This window comes from Nothobranchius furzeri, chromosome 8, assembly GCF_043380555.1.
Source record: "Nothobranchius furzeri strain GRZ-AD chromosome 8, NfurGRZ-RIMD1, whole genome shotgun sequence".
In the NCBI taxonomy this organism is placed as follows: Eukaryota; Metazoa; Chordata; class Actinopteri; order Cyprinodontiformes; family Nothobranchiidae; genus Nothobranchius; species Nothobranchius furzeri.
The window spans coordinates 48011654-48028867 of record NC_091748.1 but is presented as its reverse complement, the minus strand read 5'-3'; the positions used below and the strand labels follow the sequence as shown (position 1 = coordinate 48028867).

At 39.3% G+C, this 17214-nt stretch overlaps 1 protein-coding gene across 1 annotated transcript; it reads left to right on the top strand.

Annotated features, from left to right (window-relative positions):
* Positions 1 to 3900: 3900 nt before the first annotated feature.
* On the top strand, positions 3901 to 16144 carry LOC107395370 (cytochrome P450 2J2). Its single transcript, XM_015974743.3, has 9 exons — positions 3901 to 4297; positions 4536 to 4698; positions 4813 to 4962; positions 5042 to 5202; positions 5289 to 5465; positions 14537 to 14678; positions 14790 to 14977; positions 15068 to 15209; positions 15338 to 16144. The coding sequence occupies exons 1-9, from the start codon at positions 4115 to 4117 to the stop codon at positions 15511 to 15513; spliced, it is 1482 nt and encodes a 493-aa protein (XP_015830229.1). The 5' UTR covers positions 3901 to 4114; the 3' UTR covers positions 15514 to 16144.
* Positions 16145 to 17214: the final 1070 nt, after the last annotated feature.

Below are 17214 nucleotides of genomic sequence, written 5' to 3'. Positions count from 1 at the left end.
TGTAATGCTCCTAACATGGATGAGTACCTGCTGAGGTGATCAGCTGATGGTGTGACTTCGTGCAGGGTTTGCATGTGAGTGTGGGTGTTGCTCTCCAGTTGACTTGAAAGAAATGGCAGCTTTTTCATGAAGGCCTTCACGAGGCTGTGCATTTCATGAACAAGAAGGCCCTTGCCTTGCAGTTTGGTGTTCAGTTCATTCATCAGTGCAGTCACATCAACAGCAAATGCAAAATCTGCCATCCAATCCTCATCTGAGAGCTCTGGAATGTCTTTGCCTTTCCTCTCGCCAAACTCTCGAATCTCTGCTTTCAAGTCCCAAACCCTCTTCAGCACTTTCCCCAGGCTGAGCCATCTGACAGCTGTGTGGAGTCCTCCAAAAGAGCCACAAACTGTCTGTGATTCATTGCCCGTGCCCTGATGAAGTTTATTATTTTAGTAACAACATCAGTAACATGGTTGATTTTTAGCACTGACTTGCACAACACATGTTGGTTTATAACCCCCAAATTCCACTACCTCCGCTCCGCTCCGGTCCGCCCCAGCCTTCCGCAGCCGCTCGCTTCCGAACTCAATTTTTACTGCTACCCGCTCTACAACGGCTCCGCTCCGGTGCTGAGACCTGAGGTGGGCAAATAAGCATGCGCGGGATTTTCGAGATCTTGCGATACAGTCCGAGCAATAAACGCGGAAGTTAGATCCAAACACCGGTTGAGTGGGAGAAGCATCGAAACAAACTGTTTAATCTGCCCATCATTTGTGTAGAGAGATCAGCAGTGTTTGGATCAACAAAGTGTGACTACTTTGATAGTAGAAACTGTATTTATGGCTTACTTTTGTGCATTTAAACTTCAGCTGCCATTGATAGTTGTTAAAAGTTGTTAAACCTGTGCATATGAAACAAAAAACGCCTTTTGTTTATCGATTTATTGTGAAAAACGGAAGTTGTGCTTGCTCCTTTTCCTGTTGGGTGGTTGTGATTTCTGTCCATTTACTGCGGAGGTGCTCCGGCGTCCGGCGAAAATAGGATCGATTCTATTTTTGCCGGACGCCGGAACAGAGGGCGGCGCACTGCCGGAGCACGGCCGCTGTAGTGGAATTGCTCTGATTGACTACAACGGGACCGATTTTGCTCCGGCGTTCGTGTCGGAGCGGAGCGGAGGTAGTGGAATTTGAGGGTCATACAATGCAAAAACACCAATTTTTGATCTGCATCGATTTCTGTCACTTTATCTTGCATGCGTTTCAAAAGTCCGACATTTTTCCCTGTAAGATTTGGACAACTGTCTGTTGTGACACCTAACAGTCTCTCCCATTTCAATCCCAGAGTGTCCATGCACGCATTTACCTCTGTAAAAAGATCACTCCCTGTCGTTGTCGTAGTGGGATTTGCTCAAATGCGCCTTAATTCAGGGCATATTAGTGCTGCGGAGTCCACCATGCACTCTTTGACAAACTCTCCCTCCGAAAATGGCTTGCTGTTTTTAGCTATTTTGTGGGCTATCACAAAGCTGGTCCTGGTTGCTGCATCCCTGGATGTGTGAAGCTATATAAATAAACTTTACTTACTTACTTACTTACTAGTAAAAAAGCATTGCTGCTTTTGCAACTTTGCTAGCAAAGCTTCGGATGTCCGTGCCCTCTCAGCATCAGACAAGGTCTTTATTTTTCTGAGTGTTTCTTGTCGTAATGCCGACTCAGATTGTAGTCCTTAAACACAGCAATCTCCTCCCCGCAAACCAAACACACGGCTTTACCTCCGACTTCAGTAAAAAAAATACTTAGCAGTCCAATTTTTGTTGAAAATCCTGCATTCTGCATCTTTTTTTTTTTTTTGCATGAGCGGACATTTCTGGGGGCTACAATCACCATGTCAACCGCGGGCACTTGTTGCTATACGTATTGCGTCATTGTGCACGTAAAAAACAACTTCAAAATAAAAGCAATGCAGCCTTAGTCCATGCATGAGGTAAAATGAGGAAATACATTTATTTTGTAATTTCCAATTAACCTTACGCGGGCCGGTCAAAGTCAACCAAAAGGCCGTATGTGGCCCGCGGGCCGTAAAATGCCCAGGTTTGGTTTACTTTATGCAAGGGCTATGAACTTTGAGGGGTGTAGAAGCTGGTCAAACAAATCAAACTGTGTGAGTGAATACAGAAATAACATTTCAAAATATTGAAGTAGTAATAAAGATTGGTTGCTATATACTTTTCACAATTTTTTTTAGGTTTTCCAATCCAACGAACTGTAATAATTAGATTTTGCACCATCTTTGTTGTTAGCTTTTATCAGCAATTAAATTGTCATCAGATAGATTTCAACTTCACAGTTAAGGCTTTTCCAATTACGTATTCAAAAACAAACATTAAGTGTTCAGGCACCTGTTTGCTTTGGAAATGTGAAGTAGTGACAAAAGTAATCCACATTTAATAGGAAGGGTTCATTTAAGGATCTGTGCAGGTCCTAAAGTCCACTTTATTTACCCAACTTCTAAACATTTTTATCAAGCAGCATCCAAGCTCTTTCATTAACCCTCTCATTCTACAAACTGCTGACCTCTGTCATACTTAGACAATTTAGATCACTGGAATTAAGCAAAATGTGTTTATAGACATGTAAATAGTAAAAACATCAATCAATCAATCAATCAATCAATCAATCAGCTTTTATTTATATAGTGCTTTCCATCATCCTCAAGGGGGACCCAAAGCACTGAACACAGCGCAAAAAAATAAAACATAGAAAAGAAAACACCAATAAGACTAAGGTCAAAAGGAAAAAATTGATAATAACAAACAAAAATAAAAAAAACTATTCAAATCAGTTCAAACCAGTCACCGAACCAATAAGGTGAAAGCCAGACGATAAAAATTAGTCTTCAGGCAACTCTTAAGAGCAGCCAAAGATGGAGACAGCTTAATCAATCAAGCATCAAATGGAGGAGATGTTTCCATCTTAACACACACGTCTTTAATGTTACTGGGGTCCTCTGGTCAGCTTGTTTGGACTAAATAGTAATGATTTAAGAACGAAAATTAAATCAAATTGAATGTGTCTTTAATATTATTTTAGAAATGAAAGTGATGGGAAAAAATGATCTTGACTGTGTTTTTTAACCCTGTCGGTTAAAATGAGTTTAACATCTGCAGTATATAAATGTTGGTCTAGCTTAAACTTCTTCTGCAGAGGTGTGGAGGCACACAGTGCCAGTGTTTGTCAATGCAAGGCTCTCTGACAAGCACACAAGGACAGATGGAATAGAGCTCTTCTTTCCTGCCCTCTTCCCATATTAGTGTTTTCCAGAAATGCCTGGTCTGATGTTCATCCACAGAGACACAACACACACCCACAGGCCTACAGAGACTCCAGAGACTCTGTCAAACCTCTCCCTCTCCCCCAGTTCGACCGACATCAGCCGGATACTCTCTTGCTCAGCACACACACACACACACACACACACACACACACACACACACACACACACACACACACACACACACACACACACACACACACACACGCACGCACGCACGCACACACACACACACACACACACACACACACACACACACACACACACGCACGCACACACACACAGAATACAGAGTTATCAGCTTTAGCTCATTTCATATTCATGTCCTGACCAAATGTGAGAAAAACCAGTAGTTCTATTGTAGGGCGTTATTGTGGGGTTGTGTTTGGCCCTTTATCAGGGCTCTAGGGTCATTGTGAGCACAACAAAGTTTCATAAGCTTTATAGAGCTTCAAAGAGCAGTTTCCAGTTGTAGAAAAACTTTCACAATGACTTCCCTTAGTTCCCTAAAGTTGGAGGCAACTTTTTGTTTATCCAGTAGACATCTGTTATGTTAAAAGAGATAAGGAATCAGCTGTCCTCCGCTGTTTAGCTTTTGCAGCCAGTGGGAATGCTGCCAACATAGCCTTGTTTTTCACTCCAGCCGTCCCAAGAGTCCGTTTGTGTTACATAACATTTCCACTGCCTTCTTTTCTTCCCTACTTACTTCCCTACCTTTTATCCAGCTTGGTGCACACTTTGAGTCTAGACTAGATGGTTAAACTTTTATACTTAAAAGAGAACCTGAAGCTTTTTCATCATGATTTTTCAAACACTTTTTGATCAAATGGACTTCACTGGTTGGTTGTTGTTAGTGTTTTTGTTACTGCTTTTAATTGATGTGGTGAAAAACAGGAGACCTCCCAACTTCCCCCCAGGACCCTGGGCTGCACCCTTTCTAGGAAATATCTTCACTGGACTGGATTTCAAATCTCTGCAGAAGGTGAGGAAAACAAGAGTTTGTGCACACATCAATGTGTTTTCATACAAGAGAACAACTTTTTAATATGCATGTTGAAATGTGTTTAGACAACAATCTGTTTAGGATGAACAGCAAAGAAAATTCAAAACATTTTCTGACAAACTATTAAAAGTTTTATTGTGATCTCCTCTCATGAGTTAACTGTCGCAGATCGACACTTCCTTAATAAAAATGCTACTTTTTGTTGCCCCAATTGTAGCTCACACAGAAATATGGCTCCGTGTTCAGTGTGAGGAAAGGCAGCGAGAGGTTAGTTTTTATTTCGGGCTACAAAATGGTCAAAGAGGCTCTCGTCAACCAGCTGGACAGCTTTGTTGATCGACCAATAATTCCTCTTTTTCATGTCATCTTCAAGGGCCTTGGTGAGTATGTGAATATGAGAGAATAGTATCCAGAGTTGAACCAAACTCACAAAACTAAGGACAACAAATAAAGTGATATTTGCAGGGACATCTGTTGTCATGTCATTCTCACAGGTATTGGTCTGAGCAGTGGTTACTTGTGGAAGAAGCAGAGGAAGTTTGCAAGCACTCACCTACGTTACTTTGGAGAAGGACAGAAAAGTCTAGAGAAATATATTGAAGTGGAATGCAACTTTCTCTCTGAAGCCTTCAAAGAGGAACAAGGCAACTGTTACTAAAAATACTAAAGAGATTTCTTTCTCTCTTGTTTTTATGACTGCTGTTTAACTCATTATATTTCCAGGAAGACCGTTCAACCCTCACTACACTCTAACAAATGCAGTGAGTAACATTGTCTGCTCCGTTGTCTTTGGGCATCGGTTCGAGTACTCTGATCCAAGCTATCGTAGAATCCTGGAGCTGGATAACGAAGCTGTTGTGCTGGCCGGCTCACTCCGTACTCAGGTTGTTCCTTTTTAAACTATCATACTTTTATTAAATGCTAAAATGGTGTTTCCATTACTGACCTGAGAACGTGTCCTGTCAAACAGCTGTATGATGTGTTTCCTGGTCTGATGAAGCACCTACCAGGACCTCACCAGACCGTCCACGCCAACTACAGGCAGATTGTTGCCTTTTTGAGGAAGGAAATAGAGAAACACCAGGAGGAGTGGAACCCAGAGGACCCACGGGATTATATTGATGCCTACCTGGCAGAGATGGAGAAGGTAAGATGTTATTACACATTTGTGCTGTCTAGTTTACAAGGCATTCGAAAGAAAGAAAGAAAGAAAGAAAGAAAGGAAAACAATCTTTTACATAGTGCCTCTCAAGATAAAAAGCACGAGCTGCTTCACAAAAACAAAAAAAATCTAATATAAAAATTATTTTAAAAAATTGTTAAAATGAGAAAAATATTGTGATTAAAATTTTTAAGGAAAGGGAGAGAGAAAATGAATAGGAAAAAGGGAAATCAGTAAATCCTGAGAAATGTGGAATTAGAAAGAGCAGAATAAGGAGAGGGTGGTGATGAAGGTTTTGCTCAGACACGTGAAAAGAGAGTTGCAGTAGTCTAAGCATGAGGAGATGAAGGTGTGGAGAACAGTCTCAAGTTCAGAGCGGGACAGAATGGAACATTGACATAGAATTACTTTTTCACATTTTCTTATTACAGCCTCATCTCAAAATCTGTGAAATTCGTGTTTTCTTCACAAATCTACATATAACACCATACACTCATTGGCCACTTTACTGTGTACATCTTGCTAGTATGGGCTGGACCCCCTTTTGCCTTCAGAACGGCCTTAATCCTTTGTGGCATAGATTCAACAAGGTACTGGAAACATTCTTTAGAGATTTTGGTCCATATTGACATGACAGCATCACACAGTTGCTGCAGATTTGTCGGCTGCACATTCATGATGCGAATCTCCTGTTCCACCACATCCCAAAGGTGCTTAATTGGATTGAGATCTGGAGACTGTGGAGGCCATCTGAGTACAGTGAACTCATTATCATGTTCAAGACTGAGATGATTGGAGCTTTATGACATGGTGCATTACCCTGCTGGTAGTAGCCATCAGAAGATGGGTACCCGGTGGTCTTAAAGGGATGGACATGGTCAGCAACAATACTCAGGTAGGCTGTGGTGTTGCAGCGATGATCACGTAGTACTAAGGGGCCCAAAGTGTGCCAAGAAAATGTCCCCACACCATTACACTACCACCACCAGCCTGAACTGTTGATACAAGGCAGGATGGATCCATGCTTTCATGTTGTTGACACCAAATTCTGACCTGACCATCTTTATCCATCCCCTGGGGGAGCGATGAGCTGCATGCATGGCCACGCTCAGGAAACATTTGGCGTTTCAACCCCCGATCGACAGTTTTAAAGTATTTAGTTTGACCTGACCATGGATTTAGACCCACGATCTCCCAGTATCAGGGTGAAAACTCATACCACTAGGCCACTGAGCTAGAAGACAAGTCATACACAGTAAAGCTTGCTGCACAAGAGAGCAATCTGCTGAGCAAACGTCGAATGACCGTTTGCTCAGCAGATTGCTCGCTGTGTGTGCCTGATTTTCACTGAGTTTTCCAACTCACAAGACGCTGAGATGAATATCTGACCACTATTCTAGAGGCCAATCAAAGCGCGTTCTCTGACCACATGATTCCAAGATGGCAGCCGCCTGTCTGCATGTCAGAAAGTAGGGCTGCACGATATTAGGAAAACCTGCAATATTCGATATCAGTGCTTAATATTACGATATCGATATTACTCACGATAAATGAACAAATACTAAAGTATGCAGTGTTGATGTCGTCTGGCGTGTGACGTCTGCTCTGGGTTCAAAGCAAACAAAAACTAATGCATGAATTCCAATACAACATAACATTTTTATTGCAAACATATGCAGCTACACCTGCTACTGTATTAGCAGCTGCACCTGCTACTGTATTAGCAGTAAAACAACAAACTGCATGCATGCAGTTTCTCAGTGACTTTAAAACATCACCTCCACCATAAAACTTTTTCTGATGCTCCAAATACAGAAAAACATCCCTTACCAGGGTTTTTGAATTAATAAAAAAAATCAGAAAATAAGTTTAAATGTTAAATAATGGTTAACATCACTTAAATGCAACAGCAAATTCTCTCATTGCTACTGAACATTTTCTCCACTTATGTGGTTATGATATAAGGCTGTTGCTGTAACTGGGAAGTGAACTGTGCTGGGCCAAACTAGGAGAATATTAAGATTTTCTGAGGGAAAGAGAAAAACAATTGTCTACCTTTCAGAAGAGGAACTGGCAAAAAAAAACTACATGGAAAATATGTGTGTTTGTTTTTAACCCCAAATTGAACAAGTTTACCTAGATCTTAAAAAGCAGCTCAGATGATGAAACTGCAACTATGATTCTGATAACAAGCTAACAAATTGAACTAGCTCCTCTAAGCAGAGCTTCTGACTGTTTCTGTGCAGCAGCAAATCAACTATCCTGATTAACAAGGTTATAAAAGCTCATAAATGAAAAATCACTTTGATGTGAGGGGGAACTTTTCCAGGCCCTCTTTAGCAGGGTGGGACTGGGAGGAGAGTGCTGTAGCCTTTTAGCTGGAAGCTAACCGGAGCCTGGGGCTAACAGTGGGTTGGTTCACCGGCACGTGTTGGAGTCAGCCCAGTTATAATCAGCTGCTTAACGACACCGAGCGGACTCGTGTTCACGTTTGAAAGCAGCGCTGATTCCAGAAACCTCAGCACAAAGTGCGTTCGTTGCTCTGAGCCAGCATGACGAACAAGGGAAGCGAGCAGCAGCGGAAAGCGGGGGCGGAGCGGAGATAGTTTTTTTTTTTATTGAACATCAATCACATTACATTGTAACAACAACCAAAAACTCAACAAAAACAAAAAGAACAATTCAGTAGACAACCCAAACCCTTATAACTAGACCATTAGAAATATTCTAATCAGCAGAAACAACCGGAGTTATAAGATTAACAAGACACGATAAAGAAATAAAAATAAAATAAATACAATATTAATATTAATACTACTAATAATAACACAATAATAAAAAAATACATATTTAAAGGCAGAGGACCTTAGTTCACAGGATCTTCACTAAATCTGACAAGTGTAGCAGCCTGTACAGACTTTACTTTTTTAAGAGATTTGCAAAATAGCATAAAATCGTTTTGGAAAAAAGGAAAGTTTGGCTTCACTTTCATGAAACGACATTTGTGAATAAAAAATTTCCCAAAAATTATCAAATTGTTAACAACGAATTGAATCTGATTATTTTTTTCTATACACCCAAATTGAATAGTATTATATGTGAATAAGGGGATATTGTAACTCTTTTTGAATAAAAGCCAATTGTATAAATCTAACCAAAATGTATTTACCGATCTGCAATCATAGAAAAGGTGTTTCTGAGTTTCAATTTCACTATTACATAGGACACATAAATTATCTTGTATATTAAATCTGATATTTAAAAATTCTTTACATGGATATATATTATTAATCGTTTTAAAGTGAACTTCCTTCATTTTGGGGAGAAGAGGGTAAGAAAGAAACTCTGTTCTTATGACTTTAGTATCTATAATTGAGAAAATCGGAGAAAGAACTTTCCTTCTGACAGGAATAGGGAATAACTTGTTTGACAAGACTGCTCTTAGGTAAGAGTTATTACATCTACGGTCTGTAAAACTCAAATCACCTATAGATAATTTGGGAAGCTTAGGTGTATTTGTTCCATGTTGAATACTTTGACTGACCATCTGGCCAACAGCTGGAGAAATAGCCTTTATAACTCTAGAGTATTCCACTACAGAACAGTCTATATTATACTTAATTTTGAACTCAGTATGCTCCAGAAACTTACCCTTACTGTCCATCAGCTGCATTATGGCCCAAACTCCTTCATCCATCCAACTTTTATAATACATGGATTTCCGTTTATACAGAACAAATCTGTTATTCCATATAGAGGAGGAATGTGGGCTAAAGTTGTGCGAGTAGATCATTTTCCAGTACATCAACACTTGTTTAATATAGTTAGAAAGTTTGATGGGTAATTTAAGAGGATCAAAATCACATTTTAACAGAAAATCTATACCTCCAATCTTCTCAAACAGAAATGAAGGAATACAAAACCAGATAGAATCTTTCTTAATTAAAATTTTTTTTAGCCATTGTAATTTAATAACTCCATTCATTACTTCAAAGTCAATGACTTTCAGACCTCCTTCTTCTATAGGTTTTACTAGATCGTTTTTCCTAATCAAATGTTGTTTATTATTCCAAATAAAATCATATTGTGTTTTATTTATTCTCTTAACATATTGGTCAGGGATAGCTACTGAAAAAGCAGGATAGATTAATCTAGACATACTCTCCATTTTTGTTAAAAGTATTCTACCAAAAATTGATATATTTCTTTGGAGCCAACTATTTAGAATCTTTTGATTTTTATTAATTATCGGTTGAATATTGTTATCCACTCTCTCCTTAAAGATTTTATTAATCTTCATACCCAAATACTTAATTTCATTCTTACTAGGGATATCGCAAATATGAAACTCCTCAGTATCATGAATTGTTAATATTTCACATTTGTTAGCGTTCAACCTTAAACCTGAGGCTTGTGAGAACAAAGACAGCGTTTTCATGGCATTAGGAATTTCCTTGGTACTATTCAACAATAATGCAGTATCATCTGCTAGTTGAATTATTTTAAGCGAGTGTCCTGCCACTGTTAACGGTTTAATTGATTGGTCATTTTGAATTAGTAAAGTCAGCATTTCTGTTGCTATAATAAAAAGAAGTGGACTAATAGGATCTCCTTGTCTAACTCCTCTACTAACTGGAAATCTGGTTGTCGTACCCGAAGAAAGAAGAACTGCACTCGATATATCTTTGTATAGGAATGTAATAATATCAATGAATTTTTTACCAAATCCAAAGCTCTGAAGTGACTTTATAATAAAATGATGTTCGAGGCTATCAAAAGCTTTATAAAAATCTAAGAACAGTATAGCCCCATCCTCTTCTACCAAATTTTCATAATCTAATAAATCAAGAATCAGACGGATGTTGTCATGAATATGTCTATTTGGAAGAAAACCTGATTGAGTTTCACTAATGAAATCATTTATTCCATTTTTTAATCTGTTAGCCAGTGTATGAGTGAATAATTTATAGTCCACATTCAGCAATGTAATAGGTCTTAAGTTATCAATATTAGATTTATCTTTGTTGGGTTTAGGTATCAGTATTATTACTCCTTGTTTCATCGTAGTTAAGAGTGAATTATTCCGAATACATTCTTGTAAAACTTCAAATAGTAGCTCTCTAATATCTTTCCAAAAGAATTTATAAAAGTTTGTGGTTAGACCGTCCTGGCCAGGAGACTTACCCAGTGCTACCTTTTGAATCACCTTGTCAAGTTCAGAAATATTCAAATCCATATCACATTCTTCTTTAAATTCTAAATTAATTTGAGGGATAAACCTTTCAATGTAATTAAAGAATTTTACGGAATCCAATTCTTTAAAGTGAGAAGAGTATAACTGATGGTAAAAATTATAAATACTGACTGAAATTTCTCTTTGATCTTTAATTAACTTACCATTAATATTTAGTGAATTTATCGCATTTTTTGTCTGTCTATTTTTCTCTAATTTACTAAAATATGAGCTATTCCTCTCTCCATCTTCTATCCATTTTGCCCTTGACCGAATGAAAGCTCCTTTAGCCTTATTTAAATAAAGCTCGTCCAGTTTTGATTGAAGTTTTAAATATTTCTCTCTATTCATATCTGAAAGTGTACAATCTCCGCAAAGTTTATTCAAATCCCTAAACAATTGTCTTTCTGTTTCTTTATTGTTTTTCCTCCTTTCTTTACCATAATTAATAGAATATTTTCTGACTTCATATTTGAAGAATTCCCATTTCTTCCCTGCAGAATCAAGATGAGGATTTTCTATGACAGACAATAATAGTTTCTTAATCATTTTACAGTATTCCTCATCATTCAAAAATAACGCAATAAATTTCCAGTATCCGTTTCTACTTATATTTCCTGTCTTAGGAATTAAGTTTATAGAAACTACACAATGATCCGTAACAAGGGCTGCCGATATTTCAGCAAGAGAGATCTGGTCTAAAATAGCTTGAGATACTAGCCATAAATCAATTCTTGACTTATTATTACCATTTGCACGTATCCATGAAAATTGTCTAACACACGGGTTAATATGTCTCCAAGCGTCTGATAGCGAGTTGTTTACACAAAAACTTCTCAATGTTGGATTATAAACATGTGTAGAGAATTTAGTGGGATATCTATCCATCCATTCATCAGGAACACAGTTAAAGTCCCCACCAACCAATATATTATCTGTTGGATATTTAACTTTAGATTCTCCAATCATTTTTGAAATTTCATTTAAGAATATTTTGTTTTCTGTAATCAAATTATATCCGTAAACATTACAAATAATCCACAAAACACCCTCACAATTCAAAACAGCAACTATCCAATGACCCTTTGAGTCTGCTTTATATTCCACAAGCTTACCCGGATAGTTGTTAAAACAGATCGCCACCCCTCCAGATTTGTTGGATCCATGACTAAGAAGGATGCTGTCTCCCCATTGAGTCTTCCAGAACGCCTTGTCGTCTTCACACGAATGAGTCTCTTGAAGAAATATAACTTGTGCTTTTTGTTCCTTACAGAATAGAAATAATGCCTTTCTTTTGGTAATGTCCTTTAGTCCTCTTGCGTTTAATGAAATAAAAGATATTCTTGAACTCATAAGGAATTCAAAACAGATCTAAACCCAAAAAGCAAAAACGTGAAAAAAACAAACAAATAAATAGATAAACAACAAACAAACCCTAAATTAGATATAACAGGAATGTAAGGTTTCACCAAAGAAAACTAGCTTAGTGACTAGTAGAACTGTCCCTCTAAATGACTTCGCCACTCATTCGGAAAGCCGTCCCCATCTCCTTCTTCAGGGGAAGATCTGGGTGTTTTCAATAAATGCAAACGGTCCTCTGAAGTATGCTCTCTTGTTCTTCTCCCGTGCCTCCTTCACCTTCGGCCACAGCAGCCTTCTCGCTTCTCTGTCTTCCTGAATCAGATCTTCTGCAAATCTTAGACCGTTTTTCTTGCATACATCACAGTTCTTGGAAAGCTTCCAGATGAGGTCTCTGCACTCTCTCTTCACGAACTGAATAATTACTTGCCTTGTATGGAGAGCATCTTTTTTCCCGATACGATGCACCGTGTCCACCATATCCTGGAAGCTCCACGGGACTCCCGGGGCGATTTTGTTCAGAATAGCAGTTACCGTGCCTTTTATGTCTTCGTTGTCTTTTTCACTTACACCCTTAAGTCGAAGGTTCCATCTCCTCTTATATCTTTCTTGTTCCTTACACTTTTCTTTTGTTGCAAGCAACTCCTCTCGTACTTTAACCAGTTCACTTTCCAGCAGCGTTGTTTTGCTCTTATTCTCCGCGACTTCTTTCTTTAGCTCCGTTAGCATGCTATGCTGTTCCTCCATCTTGGTGGCTAAACTTTCCAGTTTGTTTTCTTGCATATCAAATCTGTCAGACAGGTTGGTTACCGCATTTAGAATCTTTATCAGTGTAGAGTCCCCATCTTCTGTTTCTTTATCCTCCTCTGTCCTATTTTTCTTCTTGGACTGCACCTGAGGCTTGTTAGGAGTAGTCGGCGGCGCAACACGTTTGCTCCCGCTCACGGACTTTTCACCCGACATTTCCACACAGTAAGCGTGATCCTTTAAGCTCATAAATGCATAAGATGACTTCACTCCTCAAGCGACAATATTTTAGCCAACTGAATGAGAGTAAAAAGGCTATTTACTTTGCAATTTCGAGGGAAACAGTGAGAGCTCCTAGACGGACATGCTACTCAGAGCGCCATCTTTCGCACTCCACCCAGAGCGGAGATAGTTGAATTTTGGAGTAAGGGTCTACGTAGGGGGCGGGCGTATTACGTGAACGGACCCATCTGATTGGCCGCATATCAGAAGGACTACATTTGATTGGTCAAATAATACTTCCGCATAAAAACAGAGCTGGTTTACAAAAGTTGATGTATGACACGGATGGAAATGTTTGAACCAAACATTTATCGCCGTTTTTTACATGCTTTGCGATGGGCCTATCGCACGTCCTGTTATCACGATGACGATTATTTTTCAATATATTGTGCAGCCCTATCAGAAAGTAAACAAAACGGAGACAGAGCTGGAAACGCTACATTTTTTGTTGATGAAGCGTCGCCGCCACCGGCATTTCGAGGTTAGGAAAGTATGAGTATGGTGGCTGGAAAGATGGGCCAGGCAAGGAGTTTATGCCATTTTACTCCAAGAGATGCGCCTGGAAGACCCAGAATCCTCTGACAGTACCGCCGCCCAGATCCTTCGAGAGGGCTATGGAAACAGTATGCCCATCGATCCGCAAGGTACCGTTTTGTTTATTTTTCAGACACGCAGACAGGGCATGGGGCTGCATCTGAATACATCTTGGGGTCATGTGAGCGGAGAATGCACTTTGATTGGCCACTAGAATATTTTAGCTCAGCCAGTAGGTCAGTAGTGCGCATACGGCAAGTTTTTACTCCCCGTGAGGCGGAAAAAATCTAACTGGTCAGATATTCACCTCAGCATATTGTGGGGCGGAAAACTCAGTGAAAATCAGGCGCACACAGCGAGCAATCTGCTGAGCAAACGGTCATTCGAGGCCGTTTGCTCAGCAGATTGCTCTCGTGTGTGGCCGGCAAGTTGATGAGTAAATAAATACATAGTTACATCTGGTGTTAGCACTCTTGGGTGTTTTATGTTAGGGAGGTTCTTTAAACAACTCTGGAGCTTTTTGCCTGTTGGTGTTGAAACACAAATGCCAGCACTGTTGCATTAGCTCACTTCAGATTCGGCAGTCTCACAAACTCACAGTGGAAACAATAACTACATCCTGCTTTTGTTTTTTCTAAAGGAGAAAAACTGACAACCCTCCATGCAGCCAGCTGAGAATGAAATCTGTTCCAGTAAAACCTTCCTTCTAATGTAACTGAAACAGACTCTTTTGTGATTATTTCGCATGTAGAATTCTTACGTTTTGCACCTTTAAAGGATTTTTTTTACTTTTATTTTGAAAGGTTCAACTTACAGGAGAAATGTTTCCTGCTTATTAGTGATCTCCTTAGCTTTTATCTTGAAAGTTTACAAATAACAGTAACTTCTGATGGTTCAACAGAAAAAAGAAGATCCTCAAGCTGGTTTCAACACTGACACACTGCTAATTTGCATCTTGGACCTGATTGAAGCAGGAACAGAATCAGCTGCCACCACGTTACGCTGGGCCCTTGTATTCATGATGAACTACCCGGAGATACAGGGTCAGTGTCTTCTTCATCCCATAATCCCAAATATGTCTCTAGTGATTGTGTGAGATCTTCAGCAGTGCCCTTGGCTGTCTGGTATTGTTTTTACTCTTTTTCCTCTCTCAGAGAAAGTCCAGGCAGAGATAGACAGGGTGATCGGACAGTCTCGTCAACCCACCATGGCTGACAGACCCAACCTGCCCTACACAGACGCCGTCATCCACGAGACCCAACGATATGGAAACATTGTTCCCATGGGGTTCCCTAAAATGGCCAGCAAAGACTCAACACTGGGAGGGTTCTTCATTCCCAAGGTAGGAGCACACCTAGAAAACTCCCAAAGGGATGCATGTCAGTGTTTATGTAAAAAAGGTGAAATCAACTGGTTATACGTTCTTCTCCAGGGTACAATTGTTACTACAATCCTTGCATCTGTACTCTATGATAAAAAAGAATGGGAGACACCTGATGTCTTCAATCCTGGACATTTCTTGGACTCAGAGGGAAAATTCCTCAGAAACGAGGCTTTCTTACCATTTTCAGCAGGTGAACGTTAATGTCCATCTTTCATCCATCTGTCTGTAAAGACCTGCCACAAAAACTTCCAGGTTTCTGCTGTTGTGTTGCTGCCAATACCAACAGCAAGTCAAATCATCTCCTGTGTTTCACCACAGGTAAACGTTTTTGTGTAGGAGAGCACCTGGCCAAAATGGAGCTGTTCCTTTTCTTTACAACTCTACTCCAGCGTTTCACCTTCACTCCTGTTCCTGGAGAAATGCCCAGCTTGGAGGGTGTGATGGGCTTCACTTATTCCCCCGAGGAGTTCAGGATGCTCGCCATACCTCGCTGATATCTTCACAACCAAACTCCAGATGTCAGCAACTCCCGTTATTTTGATTACACATTATGCAAAATGTTCCAATTGCTAAATATATTTTGTGGAATGTTAATTAGATAAGTTTGTCTGAAGTAAAGACACAGACGTTGACTGGCCGTAGTTTAGAAATTTTGATTCATGCTGTTATTCCATAAACCTTCAAGTCATAAATCCGTAGGCATAATTCTTGAAGACTCAGCTCTTCATAGAACATCTCCAACTCATAACATTGTGAACACACTTCCTTCTATGCTTGCTCACAGTGTATTTCTACACCAGCACCTTTGATGCTGACTAGCATCTTTCCTTCTATGTAGCCTATTGTTAGCCTCTTTAATAACAGCATTGTTACAACCTCATTTGCAAGCTGCCTCAGACAAAAGCGTCGGCCAACTCATAAACATTAACATTTTAGCTTTTTTGTTTATTTCAGTTGTATGAAATGAGGATTTTTCAGAGAGGACCATTACACAAAATGTCTAGTTAAAGTATTGTTGTATTAGAGTGTACATTTCAAAACATACTCTGGCCTCAGGAAAACATGGTCCGATGTCAGATCAAAGGGCCTCAGATGTCAGTCCACAGAAGAAAAAGCATCAGGTTTTACTGGAAATCCATCAACCTTCTGACACTTTCAGATAAGCCTCTCTCAGATAAGAGTCTCAGAGAAAACCTGCCAACAGGTGGCACTGTTGTCAGTTCACGGCCAAATTGTATCCAGTGGAAGAACATATGATTCAAGCTTCTAACATGATTTATCATATGTGCATTTCACAATCTAACTGCAACCTTATATAACACAATCATAGTAAAAGTACAGAGGAAAGGGAGAACTACTTTAACTTAACAAGGTTATATTAGACAACTTTTGTGTTCTAAGCACTGCCATGTGTTTATGGCCCATTTCTAACACCCAGGGCCGGAGTGGGACACATTTTCAGCCCTGGAGTTTCAGACCCCAGACCGGCCCACTTAACGAATTATTATTAAAATCATGTTAGAACTTTATATGTATAGTCTACAAAAGCACACTACTCGGTAAAGCCTTGTAATTCAGTGCAAGAAAGAGTTGCTTTACAATGCATATTTGAACATCAGTGCACATCTCCAACATTGTTCTTTACAACACATTCTCTAACAATATAACAATCTACCTTTTGTTAAAACAGCTGTTCTGAGATTTTCAAATCTTTAAAATGAAATGACTCAGCACTCCCTTTCCCACTTTTTCCAGTTTCCCTAGACTCACCTGCACACAATTAAAATAATCATCTGTAAAGCTTTAGCAAATTTGATATGGAAATCACATTTTTTGTAACCAATTAAAATATTTTCTATGGCAAAATATGCAGGCTTATTTCATTTTACTTTCATTCTAATAGCGATCTGTTGTGGGCTTTGTGCATTTACTAACAGAAATACATCAGGTCACTACTATTATTTTGACATTAAAATTATTATAATGAAACTGATGTTTGCTTGTTTGCACATGAGTTGGCTCACTTTCTATCCCAACAGGAGCAATACCCTCACTGCTGGCTCCTGGCTCTTCTTCTGACACTACATTGTGTGAAAATGGTCACAATTCAGCATTCATTTTCCTTTTTTACACACTTTCTGATCAATGCTGAATCATCTAGTATTTTAGAACACTTTCATATAGAGTCAGGATAG

Coding starts and splice junctions, on each gene's coding strand:
- LOC107395370 (XM_015974743.3), top strand. CDS start 4,115: ATGATTTTTCAAACACTTTTTGATCAAATGGACTTCACTGGTTGGTTG. Junction 14,679..14,789: donor GAACTACCCGGAGATACAGG/GTCAGTGTCTTC, acceptor TTCCTCTCTCAG/AGAAAGTCCAGGCAGAGATA. Junction 15,210..15,337: donor TTTCTTACCATTTTCAGCAG/GTGAACGTTAAT, acceptor GTTTCACCACAG/GTAAACGTTTTTGTGTAGGA.